The sequence below is a fragment of the Gobius niger genome, assembly GCF_951799975.1.
Source record: "Gobius niger genome assembly, chromosome: 2".
NCBI lineage: Eukaryota > Metazoa > Chordata > Actinopteri > Gobiiformes > Gobiidae > Gobius > Gobius niger.
The window spans coordinates 44,330,079-44,353,283 of record NC_136853.1 but is presented as its reverse complement, the minus strand read 5'-3'; the positions used below and the strand labels follow the sequence as shown (position 1 = coordinate 44,353,283).

General features: G+C 42.7%; 1 protein-coding gene across 2 annotated transcripts in view; it reads right to left on the bottom strand.

The window, feature by feature from the left end:
• The window catches only part of plxna4 (plexin A4), a 478,637-nt gene that overhangs the window by 432,110 nt on the left and 23,322 nt on the right, over positions 1 to 23,205 (bottom strand). For both annotated transcript variants that reach the window (XM_079552367.1, XM_079552368.1), the window contains exon 2: positions 18,958 to 19,140. In XM_079552367.1, the coding sequence (XP_079408493.1) occupies positions 18,958 to 19,140 (183 nt within the window). The remainder of the gene's footprint in view (positions 1 to 18,957; positions 19,141 to 23,205) is intronic.

Below are 23,205 nucleotides of genomic sequence, written 5' to 3'. Positions count from 1 at the left end.
GACGCTTTTTTCCGGGGAAGTCGGAGCGCTCCCGCTGACGATTCTTGGCGGTATTGATGTTGCGTTAGCTCGCGTGTCAGAATTTGCTGCGAGAGAGAGAGAGAGAGAGAGCGCGCTGGAGGGAAAAAGCTGAGTAATATTACATGTGCAAATAAACATAAAATAAACAAACAGGCAGGTGTCAGGCTCGCTTGCATAACATGGCGCGTTTTAAAATATGTCCGGCGAGCCATTTGCATCCCTCACACGCTGCATTGGAATGATTTTTTTTTTTTTTTTTACGGTTCCTGTTTTGCATCGAGCATCAGGGGCGGACTGGCCGTATCTAAAAGCAAAAAAGAAAAGCATCAAAATAGCGAGAAAAAGGGGATGAAAACAAAGCAAAAATGTGCCGGGAAAGCGACAAAAAAGTGACAAAAAAATATAACGAAAAGGAAACAAAAACGTGAGAAAAACACGGACAAAAAAAAACCTGATACAAAAAAACAAAAATATGACAAAAATGTGGCGACGTGACAAAAAAGTTTCCATCACTCTTGTAGGTTTTAGCTTTCAAATGAGGCGTTGCATTGTTGCTCTCCAGTCAAGAAGCTTTTAGATTTGGGTAAAGCCCAGTATTAAAAAAAATATGAATCTAAAAGGAATGTATGGTGTACCACAAGGTTCAATTTTGGGACCGTTATTATTTATTATTTATATTAATGACCACCTTTCCAGTTCTTTTTGCTAATGATACCAATAAATTTTTTTTTTTAAAAAGCCGAACTGGGGACAACAAGGCTAAGGCGGGTGGTTAATTAATTTCGTCGACTAAAATATTTAGTCTTAATTTTAGTCAAAGTGTTATTTTTGACGACTAAAATTGGACTAAAACTAAATTAAAAGTTTTTCATGAGACTAAAACTATGACTAAAATGTCCAGATATTTTAGTCGACTAAAATAAGACTAATAAAAATGAAAAGGAGAGACTAAAATCATCCAAACTTCTGTTGACCGTCTGAAAGAGCCTCAGATCATTTAAATTAACTGTCAAATGAACAGGTTTGTGCTTTGTTCATGTGGAGCAGCTCCATTAAGTCGAGGACCACGATTAAATATGATTATAATGAATATTATGAATATAAGTCGACTAAATTGGTCTGAATTTTAGTCGACTAAAACTAGACTAAAATTAAAATACATTTTAGCCAAAAGACTAAAACTAAAATAAAATATGTTGTCAAAATTAACACTGTTGTGGAAGTGCACAATTACGCGTATTTGGGCCAGGCTGGTCAGAGTCCAAGGCTGTTTTTCAGTCCCAGTCCGCCCCTGTCGAGCATCCACTGCGGGTAGTAGTAGTGAAGTGCGTGACCCACTTGTACACATTGCAGATCGGTAAAGAAGGACACAGCGAGAGAGAGGGGAGAAAAGAAAGAGTGTGTAAGGGCAGTGTTCCCCCCCATGAGATGTTTAGTGAATTTCAATTGGCTGCAAGCATGTTCTGCAAAGGGAGGGAGAGGAGAAGAGACAGCAGCAGCAGCAGCAGAGGGCTCACCTGCACTCGTGTCCTCCATACATGCTCCAACATAAATCACTACCACTACAGAGAAGAGCAACGCTGTTAAAGAGATAAGGAGGGATAGTAACATATAGGGGGAACGACACATATATGGCGCTCTATATGAATCTTGGGTTGAGATGTGGGGCATACAAATAAAGAAATGGGCAAGTAGCATTGTCAAGGGAAAGAAGACAACGCATGCTCATTTTAAGCTCAACCTCCAGCTTTGCACTCCTGACCAAGACCCGGGCTTAAAGCAGTACTAAGTAACGTGTTTACCTTTACAAATCCTTTTCGTAGTCCCTGTGGGGGTAATACAAGTGTTTATGGGATGATTGGGGGGTCTTTCATCTCCCCCTGGTGTCTCTGGTCATAAAACCCTGTTTGCAACTTGACTGCCACCGGGTCAGAGCCACCAATACACACTAATAGAATCACGAAGAAGGAGCTAACAGGCTAACGGGCAAAGCTCACTGATGGCTAGCGTCACGTTAAACAGTATTTAAGCCAAGTTTGAGCCAAGTTCTGCCAGTGTAGTATTTACTCTCCAAGACAATTAATGAGTTAAAAAATCATAACTTGCTACGACACCTGCAGTTGCGCTTATGGCCTCTAGGGGCAAGAGTTACTTCGTACTGCTTTAAGATCTGGAGAAGAGTATCCGGGCGTTGAAGGATAGGTCAAATACCGAACACAAATAATCACAAATGTGTAACTAGGTCAGCATTGCTTTGGGAAAATATATATCTGAAGTAGTGATGCGACGCTCATGACCGAGCGGCTCTTTTGAACAGTTTGGACCGGATCTTAGTTGTGAAAAGAGCCGGATTTTTATTTTTTTTCAGGCAATTTTACCCAGAGCTCCCCAAAATGAACACAAAAATCAATGGAGCAGCCGACACAAGGGGAAGCTTTTTGCACTAAAGTCAAAGCTAAATGCACTAAAAAAGGATGATGTTTCAGCCTCTTCTGTGGTGCAATATTTGATTCACAAACACGTTTTTTTTAAGCATAAAAATCAGTCCAATAGATACAGACGGCATCACTGGAATCGCCCATATATAGTATGTAAAAGTGACATGGTGATGGCTCTAATTATTCAAAAACTACTTGCTGAATTTTGAATATAGCTTTCTACTAAAAGAAACAAAGACATGGAGAGGAGCAAAGTGGTTCAACAGGCCATAAATACATAAAAAACAGAGAATGCTAACATGATGCTACATGCTAGCATCGTGCTAATGCTAACACTCGCAAGCGCTTGCTACGACTGCTGTTTTTCCTCCTCTACTGAACAATCTGCTGGGAATAAACATCCATATGGGCCCGATTTAGACTTCACTTTATTTGTATGTGATAAATAAGTTTATATTTTGCCAAAAAATGGTTAAAAAGAGTGAAAAACTGTTTCCCAGAAGATGCCGTCTGTATCTACAGTAATTTTAGATGATTTGAATTTAATTTCGATCCAGTCTTAGATATTGTGAATTATCTGGCTTGCATCATTAACATTTTGTATTACAAAGAGACAGCATTTTGAACCGTTCTTTGAAATGAACAGATCCCAAAGGCTCGGCTCCCAGAGAAGATCCGTGAATCCCATCACTTATATGAAAGTATTGCAGATCTGCTGTTCAAAAACAATACAGTACGACCTAAACCGCCTTACCTCATAGTTACAAAATCTTTATACCATCATATATGCATAAAACTAACTGCACCAGTCCAAACAAACCAGAAAGCATATATAATGTCACTACATGCAAGAGTGGCCATGCTTGAGATTCCTGTGGAACATTTCTACTTCCAGTCTTTTCACTCATCAAACAACTGCCATGGAAGTAAGTGAACCTGCTCACAGCAGACGCCGCGTCTGTCTGCCGAAGCCCGACAAACTGAGCAGCTTGTGGAAACAGGGACGCTGCCAGCATTCGTCACTGGACAGCAGCGCAACAACATGGTAATGGGGACTCGAGATGCGCCAACGTGGGCTTATTTTAACCATTTTGGGAGAGTAGTTAAGAGTTAGAAAGATTATTCCCAAATTGCCAAGAAATCGACAAATAATATAGACATTCGTGACTCTTGGGGAGAACTTCAAGATGATAGGAAGTTTCTCGCTTTCTCCAGTGCTTTTTGCTGGCACGTACAAACAGCAGAGAATAGGCACTCAGATCTCTCACAGCTCAACGGGCCACCGCTCTGCTCAATAGGTGCCGACTCACAAGAGCGAAATGAACATCAGACTCCATTTCTCCACGGCGTCTCCCACACTGTCCCTCTCTCAGCTGCTCTGCAAAGTCTGCTCTGCTTCCCTGGTCATTATCTCCATCCAGCCTTCGCGACGCTCGGCTGTTTCTGTTTCTTCTCTCTGTTATTGCAAGTCTCAGATACCGGCTGAAACCTCATCATCCCTGGGCAGGGGCGGACTGGCCATATGTCCATTCTAGAAAGAGCACAGAGGGGCCACTGGCTCTAGGGCCACCAGTCCCGCCTTAACCGAGCTTTACCCAAGTCTAAAAGCAAAAAAGAAAAAGCATCAAAAGAGCGAGAAAAAGAGGATGAAAACAAAGCAAAAATGTGCCGGAAAAGCAACAAAAAAGTGACAAAAACATAATGAAAAGGCAACAAAAACATGAGAAAAACACGGACAAAAAACCCCACAAAAAAAAAAAAAAAAAGACAAAAATGTGGCGACGTGACAAAAAGTTTCCATCACTCTTGTAGGTCTTAGCTTCCAAATGAGGCGTTACATTGTTGCTCTCCAGTCAAGAAGCTTTTAGATTTGGGTAAAGCCTGTGGTCATACCGCCTTTGCTATGCCCAATCCCGTCAGACCTTGGAAGCTAAGCAGGGAAGGGCCTGGTCGGTACTTGGATGGGAGACCGTTTGGAAACACCAGGAAGCCTAGCGAATGTAGTGAGTGAGTGGTTGGTGGTGGTCGGAGGGGCCGATGGCGCAGACTGGTTGCCTCGCTTCCGTCAGTCTACCCCAGGGCAGCTGTGGCTACAATAGTAGCTTACTACCACCAAGTATGGAATGAATGAATAATGCAATGTAAAGCGTCTTTGAGTGTCCAGAAAAGCGCTATATAAAACCGATGCATTATTATTATTATTATTATTAAAAAAACATGAATCTAAAAGGAATGTATGGTGTACCACAAGGTTCAATTTTGGGACCATTATTATTTATATTAATGACCACCTTTCCAGTTCTTTTTGCTGATGATACCAATCAAAAAAAATAAAAAGCCGAACTGGGGACAATGCACTCGGTTAAGGCGGGTGGTAAGAGGTTGAAATATGGATTTGTGGAAGTATCACAATTACGCTAATTTGAGCCAGGCTGGTCAGTCCAGGGGTCCAGGGCTGTTTTTTTCAGTCCCAGTCCAGCCCCTGTCCCTGGGCGCTCTACAGATCGGTTGTTACTCCTGTGTTGGGAACTTGACTCTAAAATTAGTCCAAAACAAAAACACAACTCTAAAAACAGAAGTGGACCGTGACTCAGGGCTATAGGACTGTTGTGCCACAGCTGCAGCCCTTCAGTGGAGAGTCTGAAGTATTGGAGAGTGCCGTTGCTTGCTGTTTGAGTGCTCGTGCAAACAGAATGTTGACCCGCAGTGCACAGCGGCTTACCGGGGCAGCGTTGTGTTATTGTTGCTGCCGAGCCCCTGGCAGCTCATCAATTATAAAGAGACGCGGAAAGAAAGGAGAGGCCGGGCTGCGGCAATGACATCTATAAATACACCTGAATGACACGAGCGAGGTGATCTGCTATTCCTGAGCGCTCTCTTTGCTCGACTCGACGTGAGAGCGCACACTTGAGCAATGTCAACGGCCACGCGGCTCCGGGCCCGCTCGGTGAGTGCCGGGGTCGGGCGAGAGCTGTGGACGATCGGGGGGTGTTATTAATGTTAAGTGCCAGGTCGAGACAATAAAAACAAATGGACACCGTGTTTCAGTGTGGGTCAGGTCAGCTATTATACTGAATGAGCAGGTTATTCCGTCTGTGTATCTTTTTGGGGGGGTTGGTTGTGTATTATGGTCATTTACTTGGTCAGAGCCATGTATAATAGATGTTTAGCCAGAGAACTGGGGGGCACAATTTAAGTAATATGTTCTCCCTACATTAGTCTTAAATAATCCAGCTCCCTCCCTCCATCCAAAGACATTATGGGTCGAAATAATGGCAATAAAAGGCCGATATCTCCGGAACTGAAAGTGAAAAAGACTTCCTTCCTTCCCACATTGCAGTGAAAAACTGTCCTATTTTAGGTATTTTAATTTTGAGACTTTTCTTTGTCCCTTTCAGAGCGTGGTGTCCTGCACTGATCAGCTGCACTACCTCCTCCTTACTCCTGTGCAGCTCCCTCCGCTCAAACAACAGTCTTTCACCATCTTCTGGGAGGAACTTAGCAGTTAATCTGTTTTATTCTTCACTGAACGTCCACAAGCCAGAACCATAAAAGGCACGTGTTCCTTAGCTGTGAGTCTTGCCCGGACACCTCCTCATTTTGTCCCGTTTTTGTTTCCTGTAGCGCCTCTTGTGACGCCCTCACTGTGGTGCAGCTGTGGGGGGCTCTTGGTGCCGCTTAAGAAGAAATTTGGAGGTCTCAAATGCCTTGTTTACTTCTAAAAAAGCTGGGTCCTTCATGGCTAGTACAGAGTCTTTGCAGAAAAAGGCAAAATAAAATGCAGCTGTACCAAGAGAGAGGGAGGTTGCTGCTTGTTTACACGTCGCCATGAAACTATAGGCTCTTTGAGAGATTCATAATTTAAATTACTTAAAATATCGGCCTGTATATAAGCCATGCCAACCGCCTTTCATATCGGTATTGGCCTCAGACCCCAAAAATCCATATCACTCAGGCCCTAAAAGACCTGGGCTGTATCCGAATGTCCACACTATCCCTATATAGTGACTATATAGTGACTCTATAGCGACTATATAGTGCTCATGCCATTTTGTAGGGGTGTCCGAATGTCCAGAGAGAAAAATGTAGTGCACTTGAAATTTCCCACAATGCATCTCGAAAAGTAGTGAGCATCGATGGTCACTAAACGGGTCAATATAGACCACAATGCATTGCGAGAGTCGTAGAAGAGCCTGACAGCGACAGGTCTTTGAACTAAACACGACTGAAATAAATCAGCTGTTTCAGTCGTGTGTTTGTGTTTCTCATGAATAAATGACCTAAATATAAACGGTTACGGTGAAAAGATGCTAACGTTAGCTGCTAACCTTTAGCTGGAGCTGATAAATGACCGGTAGCTTCCTCTCAACTAAGCCAACCAAGCCATTCATGTAAAATCCATGTGAAGTAAAAGCGTATCTGACTCGTATTAATCCATAAATATTCCACTGTCTCTGAGTTTGGTTTTTATCACAGAAATACTTTATTCCCGGAGTTTAGCGAACTTTTAGCAGATGTAGCCACTCAATTGGCTTGTTGCACAATGTGGCTACGCTAGTTCCTCTAACCTGAAGTTGTGGGCGCTAGCACTTCCTGTTCTTATTAATTTCCATTAAAATTAGCTTAGACTTGTTCGAATCATCGTAATTCCTAAAGATTCTGTGGTGGACAGTGAGTTCCTGGTAGACGATCACTTCCTGCAGGTGACGAGTTGCTGTACAGTGTAATTATTTCCGTAGAGGAGACGTCTATGTTTATAAGGATCAGTGAGTTTGTCTTGAAGCTAAAGGCTAACATTCATTTCATGTATTATACAATTTGAAATAGTGCCTTTTATTCATTTTTTTAATAGCATGTTAGCCTTTAGCTTCAAGATAAGCTCAATCCTTTATGATCACAGGTGTCTCCGATCTAGACAATATATTCCAGGAAAAGAATACAGACAGGAAGTACTGGCGCTCACAACTTCAGATCAGAGGAACTAGCATAGCCACACCGTGCAACAAGCCAATCTGCTGGCGCTTCGGACACCGGGCTCTGACCGACTTTCGGCGTCTCTGAGCTCGTGCTGGGGTGATTTTTTTTTCTTTCCTTTTTTTGTGATGATAGTAACGCCTGTAAAAGTGCCAAAACAGTCGTTCTGCTTCATAAAATAAACGTTTGTAACAATAAAATTAAAAAAACGTATCTGCAGCCGCAGTTCCCCGTGACGTCACGCAGCTCGGAGAAAGTAGTGGCTTGTGTCTGAATCGCCAACAGAATCAGTGACTATATAGTGCGGGCCTATGTAGTGAATGAGGGGGTAGGGACTAGTGTGGACATTCGGATATGTGTGACCATAGTTTGCCACTATTTAAGGGCATCCAGACCCCAGTCACCAGCACGAAACTATAATCAAATGGAAATGAATACAAATTTGAAAACTGTATTTCATCATTTATTTTGCATGTCTCCCCCCCTCAAATCAGGACACACCAGACAGCTAATCCCTATATCACAGCAGACTTAATGCGCATCAGGCTAAAGCCAATAGCATTTTTGCTCAATCAGCTGTGCGGGATTACAATGCAGCCCTATATTGGGAGTTGAATGAAGCCCATGAGCTCGCGCCTACTATACATTCACCCGGCGCATTGGAGTAGACGGCGCTGCCATGGCAACCGTCCACAGAAGACTTTAATGTGAAGCTGCATTCTTCCACAAACACAGAGCCAGGGAAACTCGGGAGATCTTTCGAGGAATACCCAGACAGTGGCACCGGCTCAACTGCGACGCCGAAACGACCGTGTTACGCCGCGGTGGTTTGGGGCCGGCGAACCTCGGACGTTTAATTCACTCGTGTGTTTGGGTTTTGAGGGGACTTTACTGCGTGCTGCTTTTGTGCGCTCGGACAAATAGGAATCCGGTATGTGAGCGAGTGATGGTGGTGATTGTGGAGGTGTTTCAGTCGGGCAGTCCCAGGGCAACCGCAGATGCGAGGGATGCACCGATGCCACTTTTTCTAAAACCAATACGAGTACGAGTACTTTGATTTAAGTACTCGCCGATACCGAAAACCGATACGAGTACAAGGCATTTTCTTCAACGTTCTTACTTTTTTCACAGCAGATTGGTTTGTAATTAGTTAATTTACTCATGTACATTTCCTTAACCCTTTCTTGTCTAGGGCCCTTTTCCCCAAAATGCTGTACATGTGTTTATTTGGGTTTAACTCAGCCTCTACAAGGGGTACATGGCTAATCTTGGTACCAAAATAAACTTTATCCTTGGGACATTTTGTTTCAATGAAAAATATTTTTTTTAAATTACAGTTTGTAAGTAAAAATTAGATTGAAACAGAAAAATCTAAATTCCGCCTGAATAAAAAACACATATTTTCACCTGAAAATGCTCTTTCTCTGTCTGTGCTGTAGCAAATAAGAACAGAAATGGAAATAATCAATATAGTGTGTGCTCCCTGTAGTCAACAAAATACCAGTAGGTCAAAACACTGAAGTTATACATGCTTTATAAAAAAAAAGTCCAGGCGGAATCTAACTGTGCCTAATTGTGCCAAATTAAAAATAATAATAATAATTTTGTACATTTTCTTTTTTTTTTTCTTTTTTTTTTTTTTACAGAAATTAAGTATTTTAGTCGTAGGGACATATTGGGTCACAAAATTGTATTCCCTGTCTAAAAATGAACACCATTTTTTCCAAAAACATTACACAATAGCATTTATTTGTCACTGACCAAAATATGTACAACGAATTATGACAAATTGACATATTGTGGCTTGTTGTTTGAGCTCGGATCTGTTGATTTGAAATTGGAGTGGATGAATTTGTTGCTGAGAGTCCACTGAACACGGAGAGGTGAAAAATATGACTGACAGTATTTGTATGCGAAAGTTATGGCCCCGGAGATGCAGACAAGAGGGGTGCGGAGCCAAATATGGCTCTTTAGAGCTTAAGGGGTTAAGTAAAGTAGTCGACACATTTAAGAGCAGTTATATTAGAATTGTGCTGTGCTTTATTTATTCTGTTTTCATTCAATATAATTTTCATTTTTATGTCTCTGTCCATCATAGACAGAAAAGCCCATGTCCTAAAGCTCCCAATGCCTGAGCTTTATTCATTTATGTATTTTTATTTAACAATAGTATTGAGATGTTACTTAAATGGTCTCTTTTCGCCTTTACTTCAGCTCCTGTAGATTTTCTCGTGTGTTTGTAGTAACTTAGCGAGTAGCTACAGCGTTTTCATTGTTTTGCTGCAGCTCATTTTCGCTCAATATAAACATGCTCTATGTCTTTAATTTGGATTTTCTGAGGACTTTTTAGTCGCTGGGTTGGTTTTTCAGATTAATAAACCGCTGGCCATAAAACGGCGTCAGAATGGCCAAAACCGCTAGCCGCGAGTTAGCAACGTTAGCCTGTATCTTGTAAACACTGCAGACGCTGCAGCACGAACAACATTTAGCTCTGGTTAAATCAAGCTCAGACTCTGGTTTAGAGAGCGCAGTCTGTAATAAAGTCAGCTCTATGTGGATTATTGTATTTACACTAAACAATCCTCCAGTTTGTTGCTTCTTCTCTCCTCAGCTGAGGTAGGAGCGCTGGCCGCACGTCAAATGGTATCGGTTTCTGGTATTGGGACCTCATGAATGAGTACGAGTCTGAGTACAAGCATGTGGTATCGGCCCAATACTGGTATCGGCATCAGTGCATCCCTAGCAGATACAAATAAAAACTGACCATCCTTGAGTGTAGAATGAATAATGCAACGTAAAGCAACATATAGGGTCAGAAAAGCATCTAAAAGACCGATGTTTTACTAGCAGCAAGTGAAATATGCACAAAAACACATACTGTAAATGCTAACGCAATTCACTACCGCTCTCAATACTACAGCATATTTCATCATTAGCCCAAAGCAGTTAATCCTCTGCTCCACTGACCGCGGCTCAGCTCTACCCCGTCTCGATATTCTGCATCTGGAGCTAACCAACCCATCAGGCAAACATGCGGAGACATGCACAGCCCACATGCAAATGCAGGGGCACCGTCGGCCCACAGAAACCATACGGAGGCAATGACAATCCTCCGTAAAAGAAACAAGTCTTCATTGGCGTGACACTGCCTTCAAAAAAAACCCTCAAGTTTACAGAAAAACGGACTGCTGTGTTCTTAACCAAGTGAACTAACGAAAATAATAATACCATGAACCAGTCTTTTTGTGCTGCCCCTAAGCGTCCCCGCTGAAGCTGATCACAGCTTGCGAAGAGCGGAGCCGGATAATTAGCCGAGAGGAAATGTGTCTGCAGAATCCAAAAGGAAACAAGAACACCGTCTAAATCCGCAAATCAAAATGCAACAAATGGACTCCGCGCCGTTCATCCCATCTATTATTTTCTCTTGCTCCTCGTAGCCCGCGGCGCCGAAAGCCTCCCCTTCGACCGCGAAGTCGGCGAGCGTCTTCGGCTTCGGCTCTCGCTTCCTCCTCCGTGCGCTCGGCGTGACATGCTTTGCCCATTTCGAAGCTTGTATTGAGTTCAAGGTTAGCTGCTCATTGTATTGAGCGCCAATGCTACCCCGGTGGGACGGACAGAGGAGGGATGCATTAGCACCTCAGCGGGACGCCCTCAATCTCATCGCCCCCATCTTTTGAACACTTAGTCTCTGTGCTCCCCTGATTTCTTTCCACCAACCCGCTCACAATATAAGCCATGATCTCTCGTAGTAGTAGTAGTAGTAGTAGTAGTAGTAGTGGTGGTGGTAATCTAATGCACTGCAAAAAGGGAATATCAAGCATTGGCTTAAATGACTTAAATTGAGGAAATGTATCTTGTTTTGAGTGGTTTTCACTCATTTAGACACTTTTCCTGATCGGACCAAGTTTGCTTTGCTTGTTTGAGGACATTTCAGACCAGTTCTAAGGTAAATCTCGCTTGAAAGACCAATTTTCTTACCCCATCGGCAAAGAAAATGACCTGAAACGTATCGAAACGAGTCAGAAACATCTCAGAACAAGTAAAATAATCTAGGACAAATGCCCAAGAATTTCTTAACTAGTCAAAACAGCTACAATTTGGATTATTGTGCTCAAATTGAGATGTTTGTACTGATCTAGTTAATTACTTTTAGCGCTAGTGAACTTATTGTTTCACATGTTTTCTGTCTTATTACTTATTTTGAGCTCCTCCTGTGCTGCACCGGCCTACAACCGTGAACCGAGTCTAAGCCTGCGGGGGGGGGGGGGGTTTGCGAGGCTTTCCCCTTGACCTGGCGGAGCGCACTGACCCGCACCGAATGGGTTTAAACCTTCCCCTTCCCCTTCGCTTTTCATCTTCCATCTCCAAACCCGGAGACCGCAGCCTCAGCGCGCACACACACGGGCCGACCGACGGACAAGCCTGACAGGAGCCATATGCTCGCGTTCACGTCCAGTGGCGGGAGGTAGCCATCAAAGGGCCCCTCGGAGCAGCTCCACTCAGCCGTGCTCGGACGGACGGACGGACGGACTGACGGACGGATGAAGGAAGAAGAATTAGGAGCAGGGGAGGGAGAGAGAGCGTTGGACAGGTAGAGTGGATGCAAAGCACTGGTGAGCAGACAGGTGTGGGCAGGGGTGAAGGATTCCTGAGTGATTCAAGAAGAGAAAAGGTCACATGCCGTGTTGATAAGAATCACTTTCAGTATTTCTTCACTCCTTTGCATGATTTTGAAGAACTTTGAGGTGTTTTGATGATGAATTTCCTGTCGGGTACAAGCACCTACAGTGGAGCTATCTATCAAAAGGTTTTCCAGAAGGACAAATACCATAGCCTATATCAAGATCGGATTCTACATTTTGTAATTATTATTAACTTCTTCTTTTTAGTTGGCAGTGCTTTGTGCAATTATTTCAAAGTTTGCATTCCTGATGATGCAGCAGCAAAAACACGCTTTATTGATACGATGTACAGTAGAGGACACATGATTCTTCAAATTATAGCTCCTGAGTCCTGATCCAACCTCCTATTCTTTCTTCATGTGATGAGGTAAAGCTTAAGGTCCTTGTGACATTAGGAACCCGAGCTTCAGCCGCATTTGGACAATCTGGCCGAAAAATACCCAGAACCGGAAACAACAGGAGAAGTGACATCACCAAGACCCACAATATTGGACTATATCAGGGGTAGGCAAGTTTTCTTGGTGGAGGGGCCGATTTTCTTTATTATAAATAGACTGAGGGCCGAAGCCGCTGATTATTAGCCCACAGTAAAGCACAACGCTGGAAACATGACCATCTTTAATGAGATAAATGACTTAAAATTGCTTGAATTAAAGTTCTTCTATGTTGAATTTGAGTCTGAACTAATCCAAGATACAAATGCTTTAGCGCCGATGGATAAAATAACTACTACAAGAGGTTTTATCTCGTCTAAGACCAGACCAAATCTACTCAAACCTTAGCTTTAATCTGTTAATTCAAGTAGATTTATGTCATTTCTTCCTTAAAACGATTATTCTTTTTCCAATGTTGTGCATAATATATGACCTAATTGGGTGTGTTGACTATATTTCTACCTTTTTTTCTCCCATTTAACTCTAATAATGTTAAAAGTACTCTCTGGTTTGTGTGATAATGTTTCTCAAAATCATCTTGAGGGCCAGAGGTGCTGTGCTGGAGGGCCGGATTTGTTAGAGCAGTTCGTCGGGGGGTTTGAATCCCGCCTCCTGAAGCTGCACACTGTCGCTGTGTCTGCGTACACTGGTGTAAGAATGGGTGACTGGTTCCTTCCCTGTAAAGCGCTTTGAGTGCTTAACGTAGGTGGAAAAGTGCTATATAAGTTGAGACCATTTACAAATAACGGACCACAAAAGAACGCTTCTACACTCTCCCGAGCTGCCGGCCGCTAACTTTCTATTTTCAACAGGCATAACAATAATCTTTGCCTCGATTAAGTGAAACGGCTGCTGTGTTTCAATAAACGGCACTTTATTAACCCGCACAGGCTGTAGCTACATCTGCACTGGCTCAGAAAGTTTCAAACACGAGCCACCGCAGCGATGTGGAGCCACAGAGAGAACAGATATAAAGCTGTTTCAGACTTACCCTCCGCAGCTACAGCCCTCAGTCACAGAAATAAAAACGCTCTGGTCAAATATTCCACCAAACCCTGCCCTTTGGTTCACGCTCCGAGCGAGACGGACGCATTAATGCACAGTGAGGTCTGTGTTAAGGCCGTTTATCGAGGCGGCTCTTTGAAACAGTGAGACGTGACTGTGCTGTGGAGGCTAGCATTTATTTTATCGCTTACATAAAGTTTGGCTCATGCAGATTGTTTTTGTTGTGTTAAATGTGTGGCTGTCAATCATCAGCGGAGGTTGAGCTTTGTCTGAATCACTCGGGAGGGAGCAGCGCGGTGGCTGGTGGGATGGCTCATAGCTCCTAACCGCTGGTGAGGAGCATCCAGAGGTCCCTGTGCTGAAGGAGACACGATAGGAAGCACACATGCTCATCTCCCTACTGGTTTGACCCCCAAAAAATTGATACAAAAGGTTTTTCAATGGTTTTCTGTAGTATCAGGTGTGCTTATTAACATACTAAAAGTCTACCAAAATCTGACCACTGGAAAGGTCTCATTTTCAAGATGGCGTCCAAGAAGGTGGCGAGATCCTCCTTTATTATTCATCCTAGACAAGTCATTTTGGCGTCTAACCCCGTGTTTTGGGTGTCTAGGAATCCAATGGGCTTGTTCAAATTGTAGACACATGATCACATAATTATGATATACAAATCGTGGACAAAGACTCTATATATTAACATTAGCGAGTTGTCACGGCAACGGCACACATTTTCAACGCAACCTTACATCGCTTCCCAGAGGCTTAGCTGGGCACGGATGGGCTCGTTTTAAAGCCCCAACGCTCTTCTTCCCAACGCAATAAAAGGTACGTCTCTACGATATTTACTCGCGGAGATATTCACTAAAGTCTGCGAGGAAAGCGACCCTGACATGGTAGGCCTGGAAGGTTAAAACCCTTCCAGGTCCACCGTGCCAGGGCTGACGTGGTTTTATGTGATCATGTGACTACAATTTGAACAAGCCCATTGGATTCCTAGACACCCAAAACATGGGGTTGGAGTCCAACCGTTGGACACCAAAATGACTTGTCTAGGATGAATAATAAAGGAGGATCTCGCCACCCTCTTGAACGCCATCTTGAAAATTAGACCTTTCCAGTGGTCAGATTTTGGTAGACTTTTAGTATGTTAATAAGCACACCTGATACTACAGAAAACCATTGAAAAACCTTTTGTAGCAATTTTTGGGGGGTTATATGCAGCCGCCTATACCTCCTTCCTTACTGGCAGCCCTGCTCGGACACTTCTTATCATGGCGGACGCTGACGCCCCTCTCACCCATTTGCCGATTTCAGATTCAACCAGAGCAAAGGCCTAAGAATCCGTCACCAAAGCAGATATCGAACCCTCACAACTGCTTCGAGTGCCGCTGCGACCGAACGTGCCGATAGCCGGATTTTTGTCATTACGTGAACACCCCTCTCACGGGCAAATTGAATTCAACTCGCTCAGCTTCCCGCCAAGGTCAATATCCTGACGTCACAAATGGAAGCCCGCTAAAAACAATATCATTTGGGTCATTCCATTAAAACCCTCTATCTTTTTTTTTATTGAAGTCGTTTTTTTATTTACACGCGGTGACGTGTCGTTTTTCCGGGAGGATAAATAAATAACGCTTGGAAACAACTGGGCAAGAGTGAAACATTGTATGACGAAACCATCGGAGTAAAAGCAAAGGAGAGAGGAATGAGAGTGAGTGTGTGAGAGAGAGAGAGGGGATGGAGCTAGTGGTGGTATTGGACAAGTCGGGAAGAAAAGTGTATAAATCAACATCCATTAGCTGGGGGGGGTTATAAAGTCACTGATGAAGGAGGTGGACTGAAGCGCAGGCCTTTTATTGTCTTGTTGTTGTCTTTTATTGCCCGTGATGTCATCTAATGGTATACGGGTAATGACGTGGGCGGGGCTATGTGGTAGCTGGGAGGAGCGGATTGCGCCGTAATGGGCCTTGTGTGTGTGTGTGTGTGTGTGTGTGTGTGTGTGTGGACGGCCGTACTGCTAACACGGAGTATCGATCGGCGCCCGGGTAGACGGTGTGAGCCGGTGCATGCGAACAGGGCGCTGATTTTTTATGCCTGGCCGTGTTTGCATGCGGACAATGGGTTAATCAATATCTGTTTTTTTTCCAGAGATTGGACTCAAAGTAGAGCGAGGCGTTCCGAAAAGAGCGCTAACAAGCTGAAACGGTAAAAGAAACAGCTCTACTTGTGTATCATTATCAGTCGTACAAATTCTAACCCGTTAAAGAGGGGGTATTGTGCTTTTTTCAGTCACACAGCACCAGTCTTTATCACACTACAATGATGAGCAAACCTTCTGTTGGTCTGTAAATGCAGTAAATCAGAATAACTGCCTTGTATAAAATGTCTCTCTCAAAATGGCTGTAGTGAATGTCTTGAAATAGGCCTCTGTCTCTTTAAGAACCTCTGAGCCTTTCCGACACGCCCCCTCCACACGCTGTCTGTGGCATCAGTGGGGAGGGGGTTCTGCTGAGGAGCAGTGGTTGGTTACTCGGCTGGTGACGAAAGCTCGGAGGCGTCTCCAGGAGGTGGGGGCGTTCCTAGGAGGACTCAGGCAAACCTATCCCTAAAATGGCCGCCATCAGAGTTTTTATAGATTACTCAGAAATACGTGAATGTGCCAAGGCAACACTTCAGGCGTGTTTTTAATGAGGGAGTGACGTAATAACATGATGTAAAGCTTGAAAAAGTCCATTTTGCATAATACCCCCCCTTTAAAGGGCTGCTGTAACACGTGGATCTCTTTCAGTGTGAGCTTGATAAAGTTTTATCTTATCTAATTTCTCACGGTTGCGCCGTTTCACGGTCATTTGCTGTATTGTGTGAGAGTTCAGTATTTAGGCAGCTGCAATCTGTTCCAAATTATCAGTGCTTTAAGGCAGTGATTCTTAACTAGCCTGAAATGGAGACTGACCATTAAGACAAGCCGGGACTCGCATAAGAATCTTTATCCCCGATCCATAAAACGCTTTTCAGCTCGAGTCCGTTATATAAAACAGATTGAATTCTGTATTTCGCCACAGATAGTTGTTCATTTAAGCTTAAATCACGCTGAAATCATGATCCTACTTTTTCAATGGCCATATCCATCAATGACAGTGGAACAACAGTGAGTGACCATGAACAGTGCTCATAGCTCAAGATTCATGGTCAACGGTGCCGAGAGGATATTACTGTGTTTTAGAAATGCATTTGAGGCCTTTAAAATATACGATTGGACCATTTATTTGACAGAAAACATCAAATTTCTCATCATGTTTAAAGGAAAAGCTCAGGTATGAACATATCTCAGTATGGAAAAACGGTGGCCTGTTCCTTTAATGATTCATAACAAAACAACGATTGCTAGTTGATCTCTAAATCACAAAATCATGTGCCTTTTAAAATGAAGGGCTTTGCAAGTGTAATTTAGCACTGGGCATCACACCAGATGCTATTTCTTAAAAGGGCTGAAACGACTAATCGATTAATTGACGACTAATAGATTATTGAAAGAGTCGACAACTATTTTAGTAATCGATTTATCGTTTTCTGGCTCACACAGACTAAAATGGAGCAAAAATGACCCAAAAAAATGTAGTATTTTTGATGAAAACCTACTTTAATTTTATATTTAGGGTCTGTAGTGGTTTGTACAATGTAAATTTCATGAATAGAGCCTTCAAAAACATGTCCCTTTAGTTTACTCCATCAGCACTTCCTTAAACAGCGCGAATTAAGCTATAACGTGATTAAAAAAAATTCACAGCCAAGCGATTAATCGATTAATCGTAAAAATGATCGATCGACTAATCAATTACAAAATAATCGCTAGTCGCAGCCCTAATTTCTTACAAAGTCCTTGTATTTTAGGCTTGGATTGAAAGAAATATCCCTAGAAAGAAGCTCTCGACCCACTGTAACTATTCCTTTAAGGTGCATTTTACTGTCCTTGTCGGATTATTTGTCGCATTTCACCCGTCAAAGTGAACCGGCGAAGCAAACAAAGGCAAGTAGTGTTTGTTTTTCTGTAGGAAACCACAGTGAGACACACCATGAGGCTCTACACATTGAAATTGAATCATGCAAGGCTAGACTGCTAACTGCTATGACACCGTGCTGCCCTACAGGCTGGGAAAACGGTTTATAACAGAGCTATGAATCAGGGTTCAACATGAGAAATATAGTTTTGAGCTGATCCACCAGAAGAAGTCCCGTGTCTTGTGTCTTGTGCGGCTGTTGTGCTGTTTGATAACGTTGCGTGAAAATAATACGATGCAATCTGACCCTCCGCAGTAAATCAAAACCTAAAATGCGTGTCAGAAGCGGTTATTTACTATGACAGTGACATAAATTACTTCATAAATGATGTATTGCGCTCTATTTTCATCTCTGGAAAAACTGCCCCGGAGAAATGGAGAGAGAAACTTCGTCTAATCAATTCTGCAACATGCTGATATGTGCTGTCTCGCAACTTCTGCAACGCGCTGATGTCGGCTACAATCTATCCCCGGGGGTTTCGATTTTACACCGAAGTATAGGGAAAGTGCATCAGATACTCTTGATGCGAGCCGTTTTTTTTTTGGAAAATGCATGTGATGTGTACAGCGTCAAAAATGAGAGCGCTGTTTGGAGATATCAGATCAGGTTTGGCCGCCGGGACTCTAACCCCCCCCTGAGGAGCTTCCTTGATCCGCAGAAAAAAAACAACTCAAATTCACTCCGCACTTCCTCCAATTCCTCTTTCAGGCGAAGCACACCTCTTCCTCCCGCGAAACCAGCCGACTCAGCTGTTTGCGCTGAAAGTCAATCTGCCTCGCCGCCGCTATCTATCCCGCAGTCCGGCAGTCCCAAAACTCCCAAGCCTTACTCCATAGTAACACCCAATCTCTCACAGCATCAGCCATCTGTGCACGTTCGCTCCATTCATTACGACTCGGGCTGGGCACTGGGGGGGGGGAAAAAAATTGGTCCCGAAGACCTTGGCTCAGAAAAATATGTCTGATACAAAAGTTGTGATGCCTGTCGTGGGAAAGTCTTATCAAAAAGGTTACCAGGCTGTCCAAACTCCTGGTTTTCATCTATTCTGAGCCGTTCATTTGCAAGCATTTTGAAGGTTTTTCTTGTCATTCCCATTGCTGCCTGCAGAGGGTGCTCCAAAACATCAATCCTGACATTCGCAAAATAGTGCCTCTTCCTTGCCCCAGTGTGATTTAGCGTCACCACCAGCCCAGTATAACCACAAACAGGTTCACAGCACCTGCACTAAAAAGCAAATTCAACCACTTGCAGCAATGGAGTCGGGAAAAAATCACACGTACACCAATAAAATTGCCAAAAACCCAGCCCGCATGTGGATTATCGCCTGTGTTTTTTGAGACTTACCTTCTTGACGCGTCCGCTCTTGGTGCCGACGAAGACCAGCGAGTGGTTTTTGTAGACGTACGCGATCACCGAGGTCATTTTGTCCGCGGCTTCGGTGAAAAGAGGCTTCCCGCGCACCATTTCGGACACGCCCAGAGGAGCGTTCATATCGAGTCCACAAAAGTCGTCGTCGATGGTCAGGAGCTGGGAGAAGAAAAGATAAAGGAAGGATTTAGTTTTGTGCAATATGCTTGTCAGTGTTTTGTGTAAATCCATCGAGACAAGTCAACATGGAGAAGTGTTTGTGAAGCTGAATGAAACTGTAAGTTTAATATGGTTATAGTGTAAAGGACTTTTGATCATTTGATGTACGATGTAAATTTTATTCTGCATTGTTTTACGAGCCCTGTGTGACCTTAGTCCCTTTTTTACATGCATGTATTCCATGTTTCTTCATTAACATGCACTGTCCCAGTCAAATAAATAAATCACCTTTTGAGTTCAATGGGCATAATGTCACTACCGACTGCTAATGTTAAGGGGGGGAAATGATTGTTCTTTCTGTGTTTTCATTCCATACTACACTACTCAGACTAGTTCCAATACTACAAAGACTATTTCCCACACTACAAAGACTATTCCCCATAGTACAAAGACTATTTCCCATGCTACAAAGACTATTCCCCATACTACTAAGACTATTTCCCATACAACAAAGACTATTCCCCATAGTACAAAGACTATTTCCCATGCTACAAAGACTAGTTCCCATACTACAAAGACTATATGCCCTACTACAAAGACTATATGCCATACTAGATACTACAAAGACTATTTCCCATGCTACAAAGACTAGTTCCAATACTACAAAGACTATTCCCCATACTACAAAGACTCTTTGCCATACTACAAAGACTCTTTCCCATACTACAAAGACTATTCCCCATACTACAAAGACTCTTTCCCATACTACAAAGACTATTTCCCATACTACAAAGACTCTTTCCCATGCTACAAAGACTATTCCCCATACTACGAAGACTATATGCCCTACTACAAAGACTATATGCCCTACTACAAAGACTATATGCCATACTAGATACTACAAAGACTATTTCCCATGCTACAAAGACTAGTTCCAATACTACAAAGACTATTCCCCATACTACAAAGACTCTTTCCCATGCTACAAAGACTATTCCCCATACTACGAAGACTATTCCCTATGCTACAAAGACTCTTTCCCATACTACAAAGACTCTTTCCCATGCTACAAAGACTATTCCCCATACTACGAAGACTATATGCCCTACTACAAAGACTATATGCCCTACTACAAAGACTATATGCCATGCTAGATACTACAAAGACTATTTCCCATGCTACAAAGACTATTTCCAATACTACAAAGACTATTTCCCATAGTACAAAAACTATATGCCATACTAGATACTACAAAGACTGAGCAAGTATTGATGGGCTTTTGTACACGGTCCTTCCAACGAGTCGCCTTGTTGGAAGGACCGTGTACTTCTTTTATGCAACACTAAATATAACAAGACACATTGCCCTGAAAATTGCCATCTTAATCATTTACGGCTGGGGCAGGCAAGTGCACTTCTCTTCGTCGTCAAAATACCGAGGGCCGAACCTCCCACTTGTAGCCCAAAGTAAAGCACCACTTTCCACAAACGCCGGTGCTGAACATCATATATGTCTAAATGGGGTGTTATGCCAGGAGCTTTTGAAGGATTTACGGATTTGACTACTTTACCAGGTATTTGAGCTCTGAATTGTGTAATAACATTTCTTGAAATCATCTTAAGGACCAGAGGTTTAAAGCTTGAAGGCTGGACCTGACGTCGCCTGATTTACAGAGCAAGGCTGGAACGACTTATACTGATGCTGATATTTTTATGCGCATCCGTCGTTCTGAGTTTGCATCTGAAAAATAGCAAATATGTAAAAAGTGAGAAAGATGAAGATGGGAGAGGACTGCAGTAGTCAGGCTCTGGCTCAGTGATAGTGCCAGAGGCTGCACTGTCAGGCGCAATTCCCCACCGACCACCAGCAAAACAGCTACTGCGGAAAACGCCGGGGCAGCAGGACACTCAAAGTGAAATGATTCAACGAGAACGGAGGGGGGGGGATGAAAAATAAAAACACACAGCTCTGTCATACTCCTCAGAGGCACTTTACTACGCTGACTTAACTTCAGCCCAGAATAAGTCTTCACAGTTTCTCAAGGTGAAGGAAAAAGTATTCATTCAAATAACGCTGATGTGAAAATGACACTGATGAGCAGAGATGGTGAGCGGCTAAATACATTTAAAAGTGCCATAGATAGTGTTGCATGAAGAATTGTACTTTAGTTAAAGAGACTAGATGCAAGTTGGTCATTTTTTGCTCACTACTGCCACCTCAGGTCTTACGCGGAACTGCAGACTCTATATTAAGCTCGTGCACTTTTAGAGGCAGTTGTGGTGAACAGGTCTGGGCTCATTCTACACATTAGGACATGGCTGGAACATGTAGGGGGAGGCAGGGGCGGACTGGCCACATGTCCATTCTGGAAGAGCACAGAAGGACCACTGGCTCGAGGGCCACCAGTCCCGCCTCAACCGAGCTTTACCCAAATCTAAAAGCTAAAAAAAGAAAAGCGTCAAAATAGCAAGAAAAAAGAGGATGAAAACATGAGAAAAACACAACAAAAATGATAGAAAAAATAATAAAAAATATGACAAAAATGTGGCGACATGACGAAAAGTTTCCATCACTTTTGTAGGTCTTAGCTTTCAAATGAGGCGTTACATTGTTGCTCTCCTGTCGAGAAGCTTCTAGATTTGGGTAAAGCCCAGTATAAAAAAACATGAATCTAAAAAGGAATTCAGTGGAGTATGGTGCACCACAAGGTTCAGTTTTGGGACCATTATTATTTATTATTTATATGAATGATTTTGCTTCTGTTCCTACGACCACCTTTCCCACTCTTTTTGCTGATGATGCCAATGAAAAAAATAATAATAAAAAGCCGAATTAGGGAAAATGCACTCGTTAATGTTAAGGCGGGTGGTAGGAGGTTAAAATATGTATTTGTGGAAGTGTCACAATTACGCTAATTTGGGCCAGGCTAGTCAGAGTCCAGGGCTGTTTTTCAGTCCCAGTCTGCCCCTGGGGGGAGGAAAATACTTTTAAACTCTGTAATGTCCCTTTAAGTTGTATTTTTGTTGAAAATATATGATTGTTCACTTCACTATATTTGAAAGAGAAATGTTTTCTTTCAAGTATCATTGACAGTCCCTGAATCTGTGGGGGGCGTGACCAGTCTGTCGGACCTGTTGGGACCGTCAGACTGGTCCCGCCTCGGAATTAAGAACAGCTGTAGCACGAGTAGACACAATGAACGTTACAAAGTTGTTTTCTTTCTCCTCACTATACATCTTGAAATGCACCCTCCAGAACAGTAGGTGGCGATGTGCAGATGTGCCGCCAATGCCATTGACTCACGACAAGGAAGAAGGTTTGTGCCCTGTAGTTGTTGCCGTAGAGGTGGTGAATTCGGGTTTGCTACTTTTGCACCACTAGTTTATACAAGTAGATTTGTATACTACTTTACCCAATAAAGTAGTATTATTTACCCAATAAATAAAATGGAAATATAAGCATTTATTTTAAGACAGATATTTTCATCATTGAAAAATCCCTCATAAGTAAGACATGACTGTAACTTTACTGGGAGTGGGTACGTCTCCAGCTCGTCGCCAGGGGCGGACTGGGGGTAAGACTGAGGGTAAGACTTAACCTCTTACCCCCCGCCTAAACCAAATGCATTCTGTCCTCTTTTGAAAGCTAAGACCCACAAAACTGACCTTTTTCCTCGCGCTGTTGCTGTGTTGTGTCACCTTTTGTATGTTTTTTTTTTCTTTTTTGTCACTTTTTGTAGAATTTTTGTCACTTTTTGTAGAATTTTTGTCACATTTTTGTTGAGTTTTTGTCACATTTTTGTCATATTTTTGTCACATTGTTGTTGAATTTTTGTCACATTTTTGTTGAATTTTTGTCACATTTTTGTTGAGTTTTTGTCACATTTTTGTCACATTTTTGTCACATTTTTGTTGAGTTTTTGTCACATTTTTGTCACATTTTTGTTACATTTTTGTCACATTTTTGTTGAATTTTTGTCACATTTTTGTTGAGTTTTTGTCACATTTTTGTCACATCTTTGTTGAATTTTTTGTCCGTGTTTTTCTCACGTTTTCATCCTCTTTT